This window comes from Zalophus californianus, chromosome 1 (assembly GCF_009762305.2).
Source record: "Zalophus californianus isolate mZalCal1 chromosome 1, mZalCal1.pri.v2, whole genome shotgun sequence".
NCBI lineage: Eukaryota > Metazoa > Chordata > Mammalia > Carnivora > Otariidae > Zalophus > Zalophus californianus.
Genome location: NC_045595.1, coordinates 50,714,324 through 50,736,147, shown reverse-complemented (window position 1 = coordinate 50,736,147; position 21,824 = coordinate 50,714,324). Strand labels below are relative to the sequence as shown.

The 21,824-nt window shown below is 39.7% G+C and overlaps 1 protein-coding gene and 1 non-coding gene across 2 annotated transcripts in view; one reads left to right on the top strand and one right to left on the bottom strand.

Annotated features, from left to right (window-relative positions):
• Positions 1-3,637: 3,637 nt before the first annotated feature.
• On the bottom strand, positions 3,638-3,710 carry TRNAR-CCU. Its single transcript has one exon. It is a non-coding gene; the product is annotated as a tRNA-Arg (tRNA).
• Positions 3,711-7,012: 3,302 nt separating this feature from the next.
• Positions 7,013-21,824, top strand: part of RAD18 (RAD18 E3 ubiquitin protein ligase) — a 109,681-nt gene continuing 94,869 nt past the window's right edge. The window contains exons 1-2 of the mRNA XM_027584941.2: positions 7,013-7,063; positions 12,375-12,456. Of these exons, the coding sequence (XP_027440742.1) occupies positions 7,013-7,063; positions 12,375-12,456 (133 nt within the window). The remainder of the gene's footprint in view (positions 7,064-12,374; positions 12,457-21,824) is intronic.

Sequence of the window (21,824 nt, the reverse complement as noted above, 5' to 3'; positions counted from 1 at the left end):
CAAGTAAATTGTGGTCTGATCATTTGGAACCTGATAAATATCCAGTTCTATTAGTTTTTGACACCTTCCTTATTTGGGGGCACAATAAGATACTTCAGGCTCATCTTGCACCTCTTCTGCCCCCAGACCTCAAATCAGCCATGTCTCCAAGGAGCCCAGATTCCTTTCCATGGAAACAGTATTTGGAGACCATAGTCTGTGCGCTAGCACTCAGTGGGGCTGAGATTGGAACCCAGGCAGCCTGACTTCAGAGCTAGGGCTCTTAACCTCCATGCCCTCTGGTTAATAATGTGTATTAGTGACAATGACAGTAATAATTGGGACTGTTACTCCTATTTCCAGAGCTACTGTCAGATGCCCTGCTAGGTTCTTCCTAACATCTAAAAAACGTAATCATTATGGCAAGCCACAGAGGTAGGCATTCTTATTCTTACCTTACAGAAAAGGAAACTGAGACTCTGAACGATAAGTGGCTTATGCAAGTTCACATGGCAAGTGGAAGGGCATGGATGCAAATTGGGGTCTGTGTGACTCTCAGTCCTGTCCCTGAGACACTAAAGACCATAATGGTTGGTAAGAATTCTGGCTTTGGTGGGGACACCTGGGTGGCTGAGTTGGTTAAGCATCTGCCTTTGGCTCAGGTCATGATCCCAGGGTCCTGGGGTCGAGTTCCGCACTGGGCTCCTTGCTCGGCAGGGAGTCTCCCTCTCCCTCTACTTGCTGCTCCCCCTGCTTGTGCTCTCTCCCTCTTTTCCTCTGACAAATAGATAAATAAATAAAATCTTTAAAAAAAAATTCTGTCTTCGGTGATTTCCACCCTGCCTTTCATTGGTTCCTTGCTTTGCTCCCTGTGTCCCAACGCTCATTTGGCATCTTTCCAGGGGATCCCTCCTGTGAGTGCTTGGGGGCCCCCTTCCACATTTACAGCTGAGTGAGGGCATGGATGGTCCTGTTGGGAGACTTAAGTCATTTCCATAGAGTGTCTTTGAGGTGCATCCTGTTTTAGCACCCCCAGAGGAACATCCAACCCTGGGAATCTAAACAGCCTTTAAGAACCAAAAAATTGGAGCTTGAATGGGGGATGTGTATCCAGACATTAGAACAGATGGTGGAGGCACAGGACTCAGCTACACATCCTTCAATTTGTTCCTGATAGCTGGCTGCCTCCTTGTAAGGAGGAATGGCTGGAAGTCTGCAGAGAGAAGAGTTGAGTACGAGTTGTTCTTCACCAGAAGGGCTGTCACGCCCCTGGGACCCATAAAGTCTGCCACTAGATCGGAAGCAGAGTGGAGGTAAGTTTTTGGATCAGAGATCAGGAGAAGACTGCTATGGGGAAGACGGACCAATAAGACTAGGGCTCCCACAGTTCTGTGCCCGGGGGCTCCGAAGGCAGGCTGCAGGCAGACAGAAGATTCCTGTGGAGGGCCACTGTGATTTTTGCTCACTGTAGCAGTTAGCCATTGTAGCTGTGTAACAAACCACTCCCGAACTTAGTGGCTTAAGATAATCAACATTTATTATTACCATGAGCCTGTGGGTACGTTGAGCAGTTTTCTGGTGGGGGCTGGCCAAGCTGATCTCTGGGACAGCAGGGATTTAGCTGGGGCTAGATGGTCTGGGATGGCCTCACTCCCATGTCTTGTAGGTGGCTTGGTGTCAGCTGAGGTGACAAAGATGACTTGGCCACCTATCTCATTGTCCAAGGAACTGTGAGTTTGTTCGGGTGGTGGTGGTAAGGTTTCCAAGAGCAGCAAGAGAAAGGGCAAGCTCCAGTGCAAAGGCACTTTTCAAGCTTCTGCTTGCTTCGCCCTTGTTAATGTCATTGGCCAAAGCAAGTCACATGACCACGCCCAGCTTCAAGGCGTGGAAAACAGATTCCTGTCTTGAAGGAAGGAGTCATATCATAAATAGGCATGGATACAGGACGGGGAAGAATTTACAACCATCTTTGCAATCTGCCTGTTTACAGGCAGCCATTCCCTCTTTTAGTGTATACAGCACCCCAGTGTTCATTTGGGGTATCCACCCCTACCCTCGAACTCAGACCTAGACCACCTGAGGCACAATGATTGGGCGAAGGATGGGCGTGTGACCCGATTCTGGCCAATGAGATTCAACCCGGTACTTCAGCTGGAGACTACTGGGAAGGAGGGCTTTTCTTCCTGCTCAGGCAGCTGCGCTAGCGGGTTACAGTCTCGGAGCTTCTGGAAGCCGTATTCGCCGCCACACCCGGGGAGGCTGCTTGTTCAGCCTACGCTGAAGAAAGCAGATATAAGGCATTAAGAAAGAGAGACTGAGAGGAAAGGAAAGAGACTAATCTGGAAACACTTGGATCAGGCCACACCTGAATACCTACCTACTCCTGGATTTTCCAGTTACATAAACAAATACATCCCCTTTTTTGATGAGGCCATTTTGAGTTGGCTTTCTAACTCAACACTTGTAACCAAAAGAATCCTGAGTAATACAGGTCCCTCCCTTAGAAGTTCTTCCTCTCTGATTGGGATCGAGTCCTGAATCGTGCTCCCTACTCAGCGGAGAGTCTGCTTGTCCCTTTCCCTGTCCCTGCTGCTCCGCGTGCCTGTGCTCGCTCTATCTCTGTCAGATAAATAAATAAAAAATCTTTAAAAAAAATGTAAGTCAAATCATGTTATTCCCCCCACACACACCTAAACCCCCTGCCCCCCCCCCCCCCAGGGCTTCCCTCCGTGCCCAGAGCCGCATACTAACAATGGCAGCTGATACTTACACAGCTCTCCTTAGTTGCCAGGCACTGGTCCAGGCACCTTCCTTACAAAAACTCATGGAATTCTCATGACATGACTATGAGGCAAATACTATTATCATCCCCATTTTACAGATAGGAAAACTGAGGTGCAGGGAGGTTCAAAAACTTGTCTGAGTTAACACGGATTAAAATCCAAACTTTTTATCAAGGCTGGAGCCTTCCACCCCCAGGTCTCTGCATGGCTGCCCCTGTCTTATTAGTTGGGTCCTGACACCAATGTCACCCTCTGAGAGGACTTCCCACATCAGCCAGTTTATAATGCTCCCCACTCTTGATGACATCATCATTTTTTGCTTGCGTATCACTTAAGCATTTTATTAAGTTCTCTATTCACTTTCTTACATTCTTGCTTGTTTCTGTCTGGGCCCCATCCTCCCCCCAGGGGGTCAGTTCCTTGAGAGCAGGGACCACGGCTCTCTTGTTCACTTCCACCTTCCAGCACAGAAGGTGACTCCACACCCTTCCACAAGAAGGGCTGCTTTAGCACCCCCTAGCGGCTCAATAGGGGAGGGGAAGAAGGGCGGAAAGGAAGAAAGGAGGGTTAGGTCCCAAGCTCCTTCAATGTCCTCCCTCCCAGGACCAGAGCAAGGATGGGTCCTCAGGGGGAGAGAATGGAGAACAGAGAGGAATGTGATGAAGATAGACACTGCAAAGGAACTCGGGGCCCTGGGAGGCCTCGGGGGGCAGCCTGGCTGCCCCCCACAATCCCCTGGGAGGATGTTTCCCTGATTAGGGTTGTCCGATTTGTGAAATGAAACTATAAGATTCTCAGTTAAGTTTGAGTTTCAGATAAACAGTGAATCTTTTTTTGTTTAAAGATTTTATTTTATTTTTTTAAAGTAATCTCTACGCCCAACGTGGGGCTCTAACTCATAACCCTGAGATCAGGAGTCTCATGCTCTACTGACTGAGCCAGCCAGGCGCCCCGGTGAATCTGTTTTTAAGTATATGTCATGTACAATATTTGGGATATATTTATATTAAAAAATTGTTTGCTGTTCTTTTTTTTTTTTTTAAGATTTTACTTATTTATTTGAGAGAAAGAGAGAGTACAGGAGGGGGGAGGATAAGAGGGAGGAACAATCTCCCCGCCCAGCAGGGAGACCAATGTGGGACTCGATCCTGGGACTCCAGGATCACGACGTGAGCCGAAGGCAGTCGCCTAACCAAATGAGCCACCCAGGCGCCTGAAAAAATCGTTCGCTGTTTATCTGAAATTGAAATTTACAGGGCATCCTGTATTTTCTCTGGTGGCCCTACCCCAGATCGTCACTTTGTGCTAAGTGCAAAGGGAGATTCTTCTGAGCATTAGCCTGCTTTTTTAATATGGAACATTTTGTTTTCACCCTGAATAAGGAAGTACAGTCTCTTTATTGATCTAACAGAAGGAGAATGTCTGCGAAAACAGCAGCTTGTTAGAGCAGATTAGCTCCAAGGGGTCGGGTAAATACCATGGGGAGGGCAAGGCAAATGCCTTGTCCTGAAGTCCGAGCTGCTTTCAGAAGCTGCTTGTGCTGTTGCTTGGACTTTCCTTCCCGGGCCCAGAGGTAGGCTTGAGTAGGCACTGTCGAAGAGGGCAGGAAGTGTGCATCGTTCAGCCTGCGAGGAAGAGATTCGCGGGAATGTGGGCTGATTCCGGTGATTCACTTCTTCAGTCGCACTGAGCAGCTGGTGGCAGGAACTCAGAGATGAATGGCACTGGGCCATTCACTCTGCCCTGGAGGCTCTCCAGAGACGGAGAGATGGATCTGGAGCCCAGGACCAACAAGTGATGCCCGTCCCAAATCTGTTTTCATGGTTGAATCACTGGGAAGAATGCATTTTTCTCTCTCTTTCTCCTTCCTTATTCTTTTTCTCTTTTCTCTCTCTTCTTTTTCTCTCACCTTCTCAGCCTTTTGTCATCTCCAACCTACAAGTACTATAAAGGGGAGATCACTAGTGCAGTCAGGCCTGGGACCTGCTTTTAGTCTCTCCAAGCCTGTGTCCCCCGCCCCATTACCCACTTCCGGCAACGCCTCTTGGAGGTCATTTGCATGCCCTTTTCTGATTGGTTGATACAAACCCTTTGCAGCCCCCTGATCCTCCACCCCTCTCGGCCGCTCCCCACCGTCCTGTTGGAGGCCCACAAAGTGAGGCACCCTGGGAGTCTCAGACCTCTGACTTGTGGCCTTGTCTGCTCAGTTACTCCTCTGTAAAGTGTCAGTGGGTGATCTTTTATGGGGGATTAAAAGACCCAGATTCAAGGCTGGACTTTGCCACTGACAAGCTGTGTGATCTTGAATGAGTCCCTTTACCTCTCTGAGACTCAGTTGCCTCATCTATAAGATGGGAATAATTCTCCTGATTTTATATATATATATATATACATATATATATTTTTTATGAGACTATTCTGTAGTGGTTAATACGGACTCTTAAGCCAGACTGCCTGAGTTCAAATCCTTCCTCTTCCACTTACCAGAAGAATGCCCTAAGCAACTTATCTTTTTAGTCCCCTTTCCTCATTTGGTTGGAGTGAGTCTGAAATAAGTCAGATTGTATAAAAACACCTGGAACAGTGCTTTGCATGCAAGTGCCTAATGAATGTCAGCTATTATTGTAATGGGTATTAAAGTCCTTTGTCCAAATGCTGTTAATATTATTGCCCAATGAATATTTGGGCACAGGCTGGGAAAATTCAATTGAATACAGCTCTGGCTTGGAGGCCAGAGTTTCTTATGAAGACAGCCGAAAAAAGTAAAACCTTAACCTCTCTGAGCCTCAGTGTCTTTGTCTGTATGATGGCAACAACAACTTTACCTCTGCCTACTTCATAGGGTAGCTCAAGTGTTTGGACAATGGTAAGCACCTAAAAAAAGTATTTGTTTAATGAATGAATGCACGGACGATGTTGGGCAGCAGTGGGTCTGCCCTGAGCAACATAACTGCTGACCAGCTGGTCTTGAGACCCGGTGCAATAGAGACCCACATAAAGCAGTGGGTGAGTACTGAGTCAAATGGGCAGACTGGGTGGTGTGCTGGTCAGCCCACATTTGGATAACAGGCATTCTTTTTTTTTCTTCTTCTTGATAACAGGCATTCTTATATTTGCCTGGTGAGAGTATAAATGTATAAATGTATTAATATAAATCAGCCTCTTTGGAAAATCATATAGTGCTATCATAATTTTAAAAGAGGAAACAAATTCACAAATTGACCTAGTAATTCCATTTATAGGAAATCATCCCCCAGATATCTTGGCCCAAGTGCACCAAGATTTATATAGGTAGTGTGTTCATTGCAACTCTTTGCAATAGTGAAAAACTGGAAATAACCCAGACGCTCCACAGTATGGTAGGTAAATAAATTGTGGTACATCTATGTTATGGACTTTGTGGCTATGAAAAAGAATGAGGTAAATATGTACATTATTAATACGGAGAGGTCTTTAGATGTATGGTTAAATAAACAAACGGAAAACTCAAGTTGACAAAGCTGTGCATTTAATATAATAATATTTTGTGCGGAAAAAAGCTGTATCTGTATATCTGCATTGGACATCTGAAAGGCTACACGCCAGAGTTAAGGTGGTTATCCCTGCAGAAAAAAAAAACAACAAAACAACTTTAAATTAAAATTTTATTTTGAGAAAATAAAGAACTCCTGTTTAAAGTCCAGAGGCCCCTATTTGTAGTCTGGGCAATGACGCTCTATGACTCAAGGAAACCCTATTCACTTTTTTTGAGCGGAAGCTTCCTCTTGTGTAGACTAACAATGGTAACATTTATGTTTTAGTGTTGTGATGGGTGAGATGAAATAATAGATATGAAAACCCCTACTCAGAGCAGGGACAGATCCGTATAGCAATCACGGAGGGCAACGTGAGGAGGAGGCATGAGCCTAGACCTTGAACGGTTTGTCAAGGTCTGGATTTGGTTTGATTCCTGGCTGTCTTTTCCTAACAGTCAACAGGCATTTATTTAACAAGGGTCGGCTACGAAACTTGATGTGGGCTTTTTAACCACTTACCTGCCTTGAGAAGCAAAGGGGAAGCTTGGCGCGTGCGCAGTGAGAGCGTCTTTGCCGCGCTCCGCCCTTGTACTACAACTCCCAGCAGGCTCCGCACACGCCTCAGGCGCGTCGCTGACTGTTGACGTAATGCCGTAGCGCGGGGAATTTCGAGTAGCGGTGGAGCGCGGGAGGCCAGTGGGTGCTGGAACCCCCCCAGCCTACCTAGGAGAGACTATGGACTCCCTAGTCGAGCCTCGGTGGCCTCCAGGCCTGGCAGTCATGAAGGTGAGTGCTCTGGGGAGGTGGGAGTACCCGGGTGTCCGCTGGAGGCCAGTCCCGCTGTGAGAAGGAGAAAGGAGGCGCGAGGTGCGAGCTGGGCCAGGGTACCCGGCTCTGCTCTGCCACTTAGCGACTTGGTAGATTGGGCCTCAGTTTCCTCCTGCCGAGAAGTGACGGGGTCAGGCCTCGGTCCCTTGTGGTGAGCTTAGGTTGGCCGTCTTATGGAACCGGGGATTAAGCGGTTCAGCCACAGCAATAACAATGACCTCGAGAAAAATAGTCACTCTAAACAGTGAAAACGACAGTGACAACTAACCCTTTCTGAGGGCCTAATACTTATCAAGCATATGTAAACTCTCGCAGTACATTATTTGACAGTTTCCCATTTCCTTTACATTCTTTCATTTCTTATAACTACCTAGAGCTGGTTGAATTCTCCTGACGTGTCCTAACTCCTAACAGTTTGTATCTCTTTTAAACAAGGAGATCAGGGCTCAGGCTCAGCACTAGCCTTTCATTTCATTATATTATTTCACTTAAATAACATGGTTGTTTTTGGCAAGGCAATCCAGTTCCATTTACAGTAGCAGTGAGCCCTGTGTGCTTGATCAAGAAGAGCAAACACATTTTGCTGTGCTAGCTAAGAATCAGTTACTTGGTTTTTCTTCTTGCTCTGTAATTATGTATTTCTGTGACTGTGTGCAAGATCACTTTCTAGTTCTATTCCTCAGTGTGGTAAATTTGGGGATTATGATATCTGTCCCTGCTGACTCATAAGACTGACTTTGAGGATTAAGTGAAGGGACTTGGGGGAGGTTAAAGTAAGTATAAGGCCTTTCTTCTTGCCATCACCAGTGTCATCTACAGTGCTTGGGGACTTGAGATATCCCCATCGTGAAAAGCTGACATTGGGGAAGGATCTAGGAAAGATGTAGTTTTGGAGTTGTGGTGGCCATGGTATCAAGGTACTTTGGGGGAAAACATAGTTTTGAGTTCCAGTGGTCTTGAGTTAAATCTGGTCTCTGGCTCTTATTTAACTGTGTTATCTTGGGTTGGTTACTTAACCTCTCTGAGCCTGAATTGCCTCAGCTGTAAATTGGAGACAAAAATAAACAGTTTATAGTGTTGGTTAAATGAGTTGATCTGTGTGGATAGGGATTCTAGCAGGCTTATTCACTGTGCTTAACACAATGTCTGGCACATAGTGCATGCTTAAAGATTATTTGCTAATTGGTTGAAGGTTCTAAGTATCTGGAAGGAGTAAGCATTCAGTTAATATGTCTTTATTATAATCATTAGCACTTAACATGTGTTGTTTCTTCCCCCCTTTCTATTTGTTATTTTGAAGATTGAATTGGATAAAGGAAGTAAAGGCTTTGTAGTTTGTAAAGGTTCTTGCTTTGTAGATTTAAGCATATTTTACCACAACTTCCAGAGTTCTTTAGAGGCAGGTTCCATATCTTCTACGGATTTGATGTCTCACCACAGCACCTGAGAGTGTTCAGTGATGGAGTTGATTGAGCCCATATTAGAATCATGGTGAAAAGCCAGCCCCCTCCAGTATTTTCTATTTTTTTAATTAGCTTTTTATTTTATTTTAATTATACCTATTACTACTCTTTATTTTGCCCAATCCCCGCCCCCCCGCCCCAGCAACTACCAGTTCTCTGTATTTAAAAGTCTGTTTTTTGTTTGCTCATTTGCTTTGTTTTTTGGATTCCACATAAAAGTGAAATCATATGGTATTTGTGTTTCTGTCAGACTTATTTCACTTAGCATACATAATACCCTCTAGGTCCATCCATGTTGACACAAATGGCAAGATGTTATTCTTTTTTAGGGCTGAGTAATATTACATTGTATATATATGCACCACATCTTCTCTATGCATTCATCTATTCACTGACACGGGTTGCTTCCATATCTTGGCTATTGTGAATAATGCTGCAATAAACATAGGGGTGCATATGTCTTTTCAAATTAGTGTTTTCATTTTCTTTGGGTAAATACCTTGTAGTGGAATTACTGGATCACATAATATTTATGTTTTTAGTTTTTTGAGGAAACTCCATAGTGTTTTCCATAGTGGTTGCACCAATTTACATTCCTACCGACAGTGCAGGAGGGCTCCCTTTTCTCCACATCCTCACCAACACCTGTTACTTCTTTTTCTGATACTATCCATTCTGACTGGTGTGAGGTGATATCTCAGGATGGTTTTGTTTTGCATTTCCCTGATGATTAGTGATGTTGAGCATCTTTTCATGTGTCTGTTGGCCATTTGTATGTGTTTTTTGTAAAAATGTCTATTCAGGTCCTCTGCCCATTTTTAATGGGATTATTTGGGGGTTTTTTGGTGTTGAGTTGTGTAAGTTCTTTCTAAATTTTAGATATTGACCCTTATTGGATATATCATTTGCAAACATCTTCTCCCATTCACTGGGTTGCCTTTTTGTTTTGTTGCTGGTTTCTTTTGCTGTGCAAAGCCTTTTATTTTGTGTGGTCTCAACAGTTGATGTTTGCTTTTGTTTCCCTTGCCTGAGGAGACATAGCTATAAATATGTTGCTCAGGTGATGTCCAAGAGATTACGGCCTATTTTTCCTTTTAGTAGTTTTATGGTTTCAGGACTCACATTTAAGTCTTTAATCCATTTTGAATTTATTTTGTGTATGGTATAAGAAAGTGGTCTAGTTTCATTCTTTTGCAGTTTTCCCAACACCATTTGTTGAAAAGACTGTCCTTTCCCCTTTGTATATTCTTGCCTCCTTTGTTGTAGATTGACTGTATAGGTGTGGGTTTATTTGTGGGCTCTATATCCTTTTCCATTGATCTATGTATTTTAATCCCTTTATAATGTATTTGTCAATTTCTCATCTAGTTTTTGCTTGAACTTTTTCCAGGGACAAGGAATTAGCTGCTCCTGGAAGTAGCTCTGTTTGAAATTCTTTCTTATACTAAATAGAAATCTGATTTCAATTCCATGGTTGCTAACCTAGGATCCATGGAAAGACTTTCGTATCCAGAATTATTTATGAGTTTTGTTTGTGTAGGTTTTTTCTGAGAAGAGAGTTCATAGTTTTTATTCATATGTATAAGGAGATCTGTGACCCAAAAAACTTAACCTTTCCTCTAGTTATTAAGTCTTTTCACTCATTCCCTACTTTCCCCTTCCACTTTCCCCTCTTCTAAGTTGAAGAAGTCCTAGAGCATCCACTTAACCGCTCTCTGTTTAGTGGAGTGCATGTTATGCTCTTGAAATGGTATGACTAGAAGTTTGTATAAGAATATTATAGCTCATCTGATACAGTGTCACCTTCCACAAATCTTGCTCAGTATGTGTCAGAACCACTCCTCCAGAAGAGGATGGTATATGGAAGAAAGCACAATAGAGATGCCAGGACTCTGGCTTCTAGCCCCGCCTCTGCTCTTAATTGGTGTGCAACACAGTCCTCTAGCTTTTTCCATCCATGGTAGCTTACCATCCAAAATAATGGAAGATTTTGGCATTTTCATGTTTATTCCCCTGGTTTTATAGTAACAGGAATTTTTGGTTTTGACAGATTATAAATGGAGTATGTGTATATAGTAGAAAAAATTAAAATTCCTATTAAGATAAAGGAGAAAATGAAAGTTCCCCATCACCCTACCATCTGGAAGTAACCATGGTTTAATATTTTCGCTGTTTAATGTGCGTGTATGATGTGTATATGCATTTAAAATTTGGGATCACTTTGGAGTTGACTTCTTGGGTTTGATTTGACCACTTATAAGCACTGTAGGCTTCATCTGTAAAACTGGAATAGATGCTATAGACTTCATGAGATTGTTAGGGAGATTAAACTGTATAATTCTATTGTAATGTATTGTTGTAGATTTGTTCTATGATTTTTTTTTGTTTCCATTAAAACATGAACATTTTCTCATGGCATTAATTCTTTGAAAGCGTGTTTTTTTTTTTTTTTTAAGTGGCTACCTAATATTTCATCATATAGATTGTTAGTGACATTAGTCTTTGTTTGTATTTTTAAAATTTAGGTAATACATTCATGGTTTAAAAATGTGAAACAAAAAGTAAAAGTCTCCCTCCCAATCTGTCCTTTATCCAGTTTTTTTACTCCTGTTACTATTACTTCTTTATTGTGTAACTTTTCAGGATTTCTTTATATATATACAAGGTAAAAATAGATTACATTTTTATTCCGCCCTCTTTTTTTTTTAACAAACAGTAGCATACCTTCTTTTTTAAAATTTCATTTTAAAGATCTTATTCATTTATTAGTGAGAGAGAGAGCGAGCGCACGTGTGGGGTGGAGGGGCAGAGGGAGAGGGAAAAGCAGGCTCCCCGCTGAGCAGAGAGCCCGACGAGGGGCTTGATCCCAGGACCCTGGGATCATGACCTGAGCTGAAGGCAGACGCTAAATTGACTGAGCCATCCAGGCGCCCCTACCTGACTTCTTTTTTGCACTTACTTTGGCAGTCTTTCCATGTTGGTACATGAGTGAGCTCCGTCTTTTTTTTTTTTTCCTCTTAAAAACTGCTCAGTATTCTTATTGAGTGGAATAAATTTTAAATGATTTAGAAGACGTTGCGTTGTGAGAATAGATCCTTTCCTATTTGGATTGCATTCCAGGCTGACACACACAGATTGACCACGTCTTTACCTTCTGCCACCACTGGTTCCAGCTCTCTCCAGGGCTTCCTCAGCTGGCTCCACCATGTAGTAATTAACATGTGGGACCGTGCAGAAAGCACTGGACTGACTGCCAGCAGAGACATAGGAAGTTTAGTCCTGGCTTGACTCATGCCCAGTTATTTGTGTGTGCTTCCTCACTTGTGAAGTAAGGGTTTTAACTAGATACTTTCTAATGTTTGGCCTTAATAGTCTCTGATTTTGTTCTTAACCTGTGTGGTGAATGGTTATTGGCACCTTTCACCCAACAGTGACTGTGGGCCAGGGAATGGAGTCTGAATAGGAAGAAGCTTGGAGTAAGCTGGAAACACATGGTTAATGGAACAGAAGTGGAGTAGCCCTTTTGTAAAGCGTTGACAGTATGGACTAGGAATCTGTACATTGTCCACTTTATCTGTCGAAAGCTTTTTCGGTAACTTGACGATTGAATGTGTAAGTCACATGAGGAAGGTTTTTCTTGATTTGTCAAGATTCCTTGCAGTTTATGTGGAGTTAATTTTGAATTTGTATATTTGAGAGAAGAGTATTCTTAAATTTTTTTTTTAGGGGATGGAGAAAGAGTTCTGTGGCAGACATTCCAGTCTTGGTGTTTTTCTGATAGGTATATATGTATTTTTGCATTTCAGACAATAGATGATTTGCTGCGGTGTGGAATTTGCTTTGAATATTTCAACATTGCAATGATGATTCCTCAATGTTCACATAACTGTAAGTATGCATTGTCTATGTGAGTTAGTAAAAATGTGATTTTTACACAAGGTAGTATTAATTTAACACCCAATGTAAGTACACTTACTTATTTCTCACCTTTAGCTCCTCTGTCTTGAAGTTTTCAGACGATATTTTCTGCTGCCTTCCTTTTGGGTATATATTTACTTATTTTTATTTTTTTTAAAGATTTTATTTGTTTATCTGAGAGAGAGAGAATGAGAGACAGAGAGCACGAGAGGGAGGAGGGTCAGAGGGAGAAGAAGACTCCCCGCTGAGCAGGGAGCCCGATATGGGACTCGATCCCAGGACTCCAGGATCATGACTTGAGCCGAAGGCAGTCGCTTAACCAACTGAGCCACCCAGGTGCCCCGGGTATATATTTTTTTAAAGCAGAAAATTATTATATTTCAAAATGCAACTTCTGGACAACCAAAAAGTAAAACATCACTGTAAAATGTTGGTGAGAAAACATGGTATTTCCTTTGGCAAATGGTTGACATCCTTAGTCATAAATGATCTCTTAGAAACTGGTAACAAAGACACTAATATTCCAAGGGAAATGGAAAAAAAAAAACACAGAGGAAAGTGAAATAACAAATGAGTAGTAAGGTTTAAGGATACATGAAGATGTTTGAACTGAGCAATAACAAAAGAAAAGCAATTTCTTTGTAATGTCATATTGTCAAAGATGAAAACACTGGCATCTAATGTTTGTACTGTCTTAGAAAAAGTCTCGTAGACAAACGCTGGGGGATAAAATTGATGACAGTCTACTATTTTGGGGAAACCTCTGCTTTTGACTCAAAATATACATTTTTGATATCCTTAATTCCAATGAAGTGGAACTACTGGGACTATTTCAACAAATTAGGTGGAGAAATTAAAAATAATCTGTATATAAGCATCTTCACTGCATAGAAAATTTATAGCTAATATATGGGCCCATGAGACTACTTGCATATCAGTTTATTTGTCAGTATACCCCAAAAAGATATGCACAGAACTCCATTAACAGATAATGTTGGGGAGTAGAATTAGGAGGGGAAAAAAGCATTTAAGAATTTGTTCACAAATTTCTGTGTCCTTGGAAATCCAGAAAAAGATAATTTTTTATGAATCAATTTTAAATCTACCCTGATAAGTGATAAGTGAAAATTAGAAATATATGCACTTAAGACTTAATGGGAACACTGAAATGAAGCCTTACAATGACACCATCCTGAGCTTCTGTGTAATAACATCTCCATCATTCAAGCTTCCAAGATCAACAGTGTTCCAGTGTCAACAGTGAAAGCAGTCAGCATGTCTGCTTACAGTTCTCTCTAGTGACACCCTTTAGGTACCTTTGAAACACGAGCTTTCCCCGTCCAATTTTTTTGATCTGTGAGGAGCATCCAGTCCAGCACACATAAGAGGAGTATCTGTACATTATGAAGACTGTTTTTTGGATTTGAAGATGGTGGTAGAAGCAATAGCATCGGTTTCCTATTTAGTCATCACACTCATTTCGCCAAGGGGTATTCCTGGGACCAAAGATAGGAGTGAAGAACACTTGGAGGAGTAATACTGGCAGCAGAACTCTGGTAGCACTATTTCTTGCTGTTACAAGCAAAGACGGCAAAAGTATGTTTTCCTGGAACTGTCATCTCCTGTGGTTCCCAGTTTAGACTTATGAACTAAGAAAGTCCATAGGACAAGGAATGTTCCTGATGTCAGCTGTTCTCAGGCCATCTGTAAATCTCTTCCTTTCGTGTTCATCTCAAATCCCATCTTCTTTCCTTGGGTCTCCTCTTGGATATTTTTATGCCTTTTGTAACATTAGGGCAGTAAAGATCTTGGTCACTATATGTGGTTCTTTGCCTAACGCATTCAGATGTTAAATTTCAAAATTTTTGTTTTGTAACAGGTTAATGCATAGGTAGTGCAACCATGTAGTCCTTGGCACGAATATATAATTCAAAGTTTAAAAATATATTCAGAGTTTAAAAATCCCAGTGGGAGAATCTACCAGTAAAGAGTATTATAGACAATTTTATCACTTACCTTGCTGTGTGAGGCTGGAAAGACTCTTAAATTGAAATTTGCTTGTACTTAGCTTCATGAGTCTATTATGTATTTTTTATTCTGTAGCTTGAGGTACTTAACACATAGTGGTGAGCCTGTCATTGTCATTATTCAGGAGCTATTTTCAAGTGATTTGTCTTGGAAGGTTAAAAAACAACAACAAGGTAGGCTTAAAAAATGATTTTGGTGGATAGTAGTAGCTTTGGTAAGAAGTTTCTATAGCATAGACCTAAGAGGGTGGTGGTGGTAGCAACATGGGCATTAGAGGTCTACTTAGGCTTGATTCTTGACTCCCCAACTTAACAGCTGGTTGAATTTGCAAATGCTAACATTTCTTCAAATGTAAAGATTTGATGAATAATTTCTACTTTAGAAGATGATTGTGAAAATTCAGTGTGCAGAACCCAGTGTTTGGCATGTTATAGGCCCTTAATAATTGTTAGTTCCTTTCTAGTTTAGATTCACATTAGTAAAGATAAGTTTGGGGGGATTGTTTCAAAATATGTATTAAAATAATCTTTATTTAGGTATAATTTACATAAAATACATCCATTTTAAATGCACAATAAAGTGTACAAGCATCAGTGAGGTTTGACAAAGGTATATACCATGTAACCACTACAATTAAGATATAGTACATTTCAATCCCGTGATAGAGTACTCCGCATCTTAGTCAATATAGCCTCAGGCAATAATGTGTGTGTCTGTTTCTGGACTCTTCTGTTCTGTTGTTCTCTGTGTTTATCCTTGTGCCAATACCACACTGTCTTAATTATTGTAGCTTTGTAATACATCTTGATGTTAGACATTTTAAGGCCTCCCATTTTGTTTTTCTTTATCAAAGTTATTTGAACCTTTTAAGATCTTTGCATCTTATATGCATTTTCATATAAATTTTATTTCTACAAAAACCCTGCTGTATGTGCATTGGGATTGTTCTGAATTTAGAGATCAGTCTGGGTAGAAATGACTTCTTAACAATGTTGAGTCTTCAGTATATGAACTTGGTATATTCCTCCATTTTATAGCTTTAATTTCTCTCAACAATATGGTTTAGTTTTCATTGCACAGGGCATGAATATAGAAATACAATTTTTTTATTGACCTTTTATCTTGTGATCTTGGTAAATTCACTTTTTTAATTCCAACATCTTTTTTTGTTGATTCCTTCAGAATTTTTACATACACAGTCATGTCATCTGTGAATAAAAACACCTTTATTTCTTACTTTCTAATCTCCATGCCTCGTATTTTTTTCTTGTTTTACACAGGCTAGTACTTCTAGTACAATGTTAAATAGAAGTGATGTGGGTGGACATCCTTTTCTTAGTCCTAATTTTATGGGGAAATCATTTGGTCTTTTAAATACTATGTTAGCTATAGTGTTATATTCTTAATACATTTTCATAAATTTATCAAGGTGAGGCAGTTCCTTTCTTAACTAGCTGAGAGGTTTGTTTTTTTGTTTTTTTTGTTTTAATCATAAATGGGTGTTGAATTTTGTCAAGTGTGTTTTCTGCATCTTTGGAGATGCTCATGATTTACTTCCTTTATAATGTTATAGAATGGCTTTTTGATTGTTAAAATGATAAACCTTTCATTAAATTTACCTTTTTAATCTTAGCAGTTGAGTTTATTGGCACAGAATTTTTTCATACTGTTCCTTATTACTTTTTCCTTCTCATGTCTGAAGGATCTGTAGTGATGGCCCTTTTTATTCCATATGCTAGAAATGTGTTTTCTCTTTTCTCCTTAACTGATCTAGCTAGAGGTTTATCAATTTTATTGCTCATTTCGGAGAACCTGCTTTTAGTTAATTGTTTTCTATATTTTGTCTTTTTTCTATTTCATTGATTTATACTTTCATCTGTATTATTTCCTTTTACTTATTTGATATTACATCTTTATTTTCTCATAGAAGCATATGAAGCTATAAATTTTCCTCTAAGCCCTGCTTTAGCTGCATCTCACACATTTGATATGTTTTCATTTTTTTTTAATTTGTAACTTTTTTTTTTAAGATTTTATTTTTTTATTTGACAGAGAGAGACACAGGGAGAGAGGGAACACCAGCAGGGGGAGTGGGAGAGGGAGAAGCCGGCTTCCCGAGGAGCAGGGAGCCAGATGCGGGGCTTGATCCCAGGACCCTGGACCTGAGCCAAAGGCAGAGGCGTAACGACTGAGCCACCCAGGCACCCCTGTGTTTTAATTTTTTTTCAGTTTAAAATATATTCGAATATGCTTTGTGTTTTCTCTTTTTTTTTGTGTGTGTGTGTTTTCTCTTTGACTCATGAGTTATTTAGAAGTCTGTTCTAAATATTTGGGAGTTTTCTTGATATTTTCCTGTTACTAATGCTAATTTAGTTATGTTCTGGTCAGAGAACATATTCTGGTTAAAGAACATAATCTGTTTGATTTCAGTTCTTTAAAATTTTCTTAGACTTGTTCTGTGGCCCAGCATATGATATTTCTTGATTAATGTTTTATGTGTACTTGGAAGTCTATTATTCTGCTGTAGTTGGGTGGAGTATTCTATAATGTCAATTACTCAAGTTGGTTGATAGTGATCTTTAATCTTTACCTCTATTGGTTCTTTATTATTTTATCAATGAGAGAGGAGTGCTGAAATCTCCAACTATATTATAGATTTGTCTAGTTTTCCTTTCACTGCTGTCAGTTTTTGCTTTATGTATTTTGCAATGTTTTTATTAGGTGTATGCACATTTATGGTTATTTTGCTTGATAAATTGACTGTTATCATGAAATGCCCCTCTTTATCCCTGGCAATATTCCTTGTTTTCAAGTCTACTTTTTTCTGATGTTATTTATAGCTACTCCCACTTCTTTAAAATTAGTGTGTGGTTTATCTTTTTCCATGTTTTTATTTCTAAACTACCTGTGTCTTTATATTTCATATGAACTTTTTGTAGACAACATATATTTGGGTCTTGCCCTTTAATTCTGCCTGACAATATCTGTTTTTACTTGGAATATTTAGACCTCTACTCTAATACAGTAGCTACTAACCACATAAGACGATTTACATTTTAATGAAAATTAATTAAAGTTAAATAAAATTAAAACTTTGGTTACTCTTGCACTAGCCACATTTCAAGTGCAGAATAGCCACATGTGGCTCGTGGCTTCTGTGTTAAACTGTGCAGATAAGTAACATTTCCATTATTGCATAAAGTTAAAGTAACTATTGATAAGGCTGGATTTACATATAATGCCATTTTGTTTTTTATTTGTCCATCTATTCTTTCCTCTCTTTCTGCCTTTTTAAGAAATAGTTGAACATTTTTTAAGTATTAAGTCTTTTCCAGAGTTGCCTTACTAGCTTTGCTTCTTTATTATTTTAGTGGTAGTTTAAAGTATGCCACTTTACCTTATTACAATTTCCTTTCAAACAACATTATGCCCCCTGAATGGTGTAGAACTGTTACAGATGTGTACTTCTGTCCTCTTCCTGTCATCTTATTGTTGTCTTCCGTTTTGTGTGTACACGTATTGTAGGTACTATAATACATTGTTACTATATTCGCTTCAGACAGCCCATTATCTTTTAAACAAATCAAAAAGTGTCTTTTGTATTTACCCACATATTTATCATTTCTGATACTCTTCTTTGTATATATCAAAGTTCACTTCTGGTATCATTTTTATCCTCTCTGCTACATTTCTTGTAGTGTACATAAGCTGCTAAAGAATTCTCTCAGCTTTTGTTTGTCTGAAAAAGTTACTTCATTGCTCTTTGAGAGATGTTTTCAATGGGTATAAATTCAGGGTTAATGTTTTTTCCCTTTCAGAATGTCATTCTGACTTTACTGGTTTCAGATGAAGCCAGGTGCGGTCTTTTTATTTATAGCTTTCTGTGTATAATATGCCTTTTCCCCTGGCTGCTTTTCTTTTTTTCTTTTTATCACTGGTTTTCAGAAATTTGTAATATGCTTTAGTTTGGTTTGCTTTGTATTCGTCCTGTTTGGGGCCCCTGAGCTTTGGGTTTATATTTGGAAAGATTTTAGTCCTTGTTTCTTTTGAGTATTTTTCTGTTCACATATGCATCCCATGCTCCAATACTGATTCCAGTTAAATTTTGTTAGACCTTAACTATTTTTTACTTTACCGCTTGATATTTACCTACAGAGATTGAGACTCTCTGTTGTTTTTTCTTTTTCTGTTTTGGTCTCCCCCCTCACACCCACCCTGCCTTTCTGTGCTTAGTTTTGGATAATTTCTTTTGCTATGACTTCAGATTTATCCATTTTTAATTCTGTAGTATCTCATCAGCTGTTAGCCTCATCCAATGACATTTTCATTTCAGACACTGTATTGATCATTTCTAGAAATTTCATTTTACAAACACTTTCCACTTCTTTCCTCATTAGGTTCGTGTGTGTGTGTGTGTGTGTGTGTGTGTGTGTGTGTGTGTGTGTTTTAAGCTTTGAATATACTGAACATATTTCTAATGGCTAGTTTAACCTCCCTATCTGCTAATCCATTATCTATGTCATTTCTAAGTCTGTTTCTGTTGACTGATTTTTTTTTTTTATCCTTCCTGTTTATAAACCACATTTTCTTGTTTCTTTGCATGCTGGCAATTTTTGGTTAGATGCTTGCCATTATAGTGTTTACCTTTTTGATTGGGTAGATTTTATTGTATAGCTTATTGGAGTGTCAGGCTGTGTTGTGGCAGGCAGGTAAGTTACTTGTGGGTTAGATTGACCCTGTTAAGTTTTGTTTTTAACTTTGTTAGTGTGGCTTTAGAGTAGCCTTTTCTATAGGGCTGTTTTTTTGGGGGGGGTTGCTGGGGGATTGGTAAAAAACACATAACATGAAATTTACCCTCTTAACAAATTGTTACATGTATACTATTGTTAACTATATGTACATTGTTATATAGGAAATCTTTAGAACTTTTTCATTTTGTGTGACTGAAATTTTGTACCCATTGTATAGGAACTCCTCATTTCTCCTTACCTCAATCCTGGCACAACCATTCCTTTTTCTGCTTTTATGAGTTTGACTAGATGTCTCATATAAGTGGATTTTGCATTATTTGTCCGTTTGTGATTGGCTTATTTCACTTAGCTTAATGTCCTCAAGGTTCATCCATGTTGTAGCGTGTGACAGTATTTCCTTCTTTTTAAAGGCTGAATAATATTCCATTGGGTGTATACATCACATTTTCTTTATCCATTCAATTGTTGGTAGACACTTGGGTTGCTCCCACCTTTGGCTATTGTGAATGATGCTGCTTGGAACATGGTGTAGTGCAAGTATCTCTGAGATCCTTTTTTCATTTCTTTTGGATAAATACCCGGAGGTGGGATTGTTGGCTCATATGGTAATTCTATTTTTAATTTTTTGAGAAACCTCCATACTGTTTTCCATAGTGACTACCATTTTACATTTCCATCAACAGTGCACAAGTGTTCTAATTTCTCTACAGTGTTACCAACTTTTATTTTCTGCTTTTTTTTATAATTGGCTACCCTAACAGGTGTGAGGTGATATCTCATTATGGTTTTGATTTGCATTTCCTGGGTGATTAGTGATGTTGAGCATCTTTTCATATACTTGTTGGCCAACTGTATGCCTTTGGAGAAATGTTTATTCAGATCCTTTGCCCTTTTCAAATCTTGTTTTGGGGGTATTTTTGTTGTTGTTGAGTTATAGATGTTCCTGATGTATTTTGAATATTAACTCCTTATCAGGTCTATGGTTTGCAAATATTTTCTCCTATTTCATATGTTGTTTTTTTTTTAACTCTGTTGTTTCCTTTGCAGAAGCTTTTTAATTTGATGAAGTCCCACTTACCTATTTTCACTTTTTTTGCGAGGGCCTTTGTTATCATATCCAGGAAATCAATCCCAAGGATGCTGTTATGAGACTTTTCCCCGTTGTTTTCTTCTAAGAGTTTTATAGTTTCCAATCTTCATTCTTTTGCATGTGGAAGTCTAGTTTTTCCACCAGCATTTGTTGAAGAGATTGTCCTTTACCCGCTGTGTACCCTTGGCATCCTTGTCAAAGACCATTTGACTGTATATGTGTGGGACAGCCTCTTTCTTTCTGGTACTTTGCCCTAGAAATTCTAGCTACCTGGATTGCCTTGCATTCTGATCTTTGCTGCTTCAACTAGTAAGACTGATGGGCTGTTTGGCTCTTCTCTCTGCACTGTGGTCAGGAAATTGCCTCTAAACAAAGGTTGGGTTGTGATAGAACTTTCTCATTTCTGCCATTGTTCAAAGTCTGAAAATAGTTGTTTCATATTTCCCTCCAGTGTTTTAGTGTTTATGGAAGGGTCGTACTTCTGGACCCTGTTAACTTTCTCATGGACAGAATGGGCATCCCTTCTGTAGATGAAAGACTACTTTTTATGAATTCAGTGAACTCTACTTAGCTGAAAAAATTAGGCTTTACCTCCATTTTTTTCGTTGTTTATTTCCTTGTCACAGTTGTCACTGATGTCATTTTTTTTTTAAGAGGAAGTCAGTGGAGGGTACTTTTTTTAAAATTATTATTATGTTATGTTAATCACCATACATTACATCATTAGTTTTTGATGTAGTGTTCCATGATTCATCGTTTGCGTATAACACCCCGTGCTCCATGCAGTACATGCCCTCTTTAATACCCATCACTGGGCTAACCCATCCGCCCACCCCTCCTCCCCTCTAGAACCCTCAGTTTGTTTCTCAGAGTCCATAGTCTCTCATGGTTCGTCTCCCCCTCCGATTTCCCCCCCTTCATTCTTCCGTTCCTGCTATCTTCTTCTTCTTCTTTTTTTTTTTTTTTTGAATATATAATGTATTTTTTGTTTCAGAGGTACAGGTCTGTGATTCAACAGTCTTACACAATTCACAGCTTTCACCATAGCACATACCCTGGGGGTACTTTCAGTAATTATTTTATGAGCACTTATTTTTCATATTGTACCTCTCATGATTTGGTAGGCCTTTTCTACTAAACATATTTGTCACAGGTTCCTGCAAGACCAAAAGTTGCTCTGGGTCTGTAGTATTGTTTTAATGACACAAAAGCCCATAGAACTTAATAGGAACTAGATATGGCAATCATGTTCTGTTGTCCTGGATCGACTAGAATTGGTGACCCAGAATCCTACCCATTTATTGCTGCTCCTTAAATATTTCAGGATTTATCATTTTAGTCACTTTATTCTGTTTTGCTCTGTTTAGCTTTTTTGGATATGGTTAATGTGTTCATTTCTACGTTTGCAGTTCTGCTGTTATTAAGGTTGGAGTGGGGTGCATTGGGAGAATGCGAGTAGTTAAATTGAT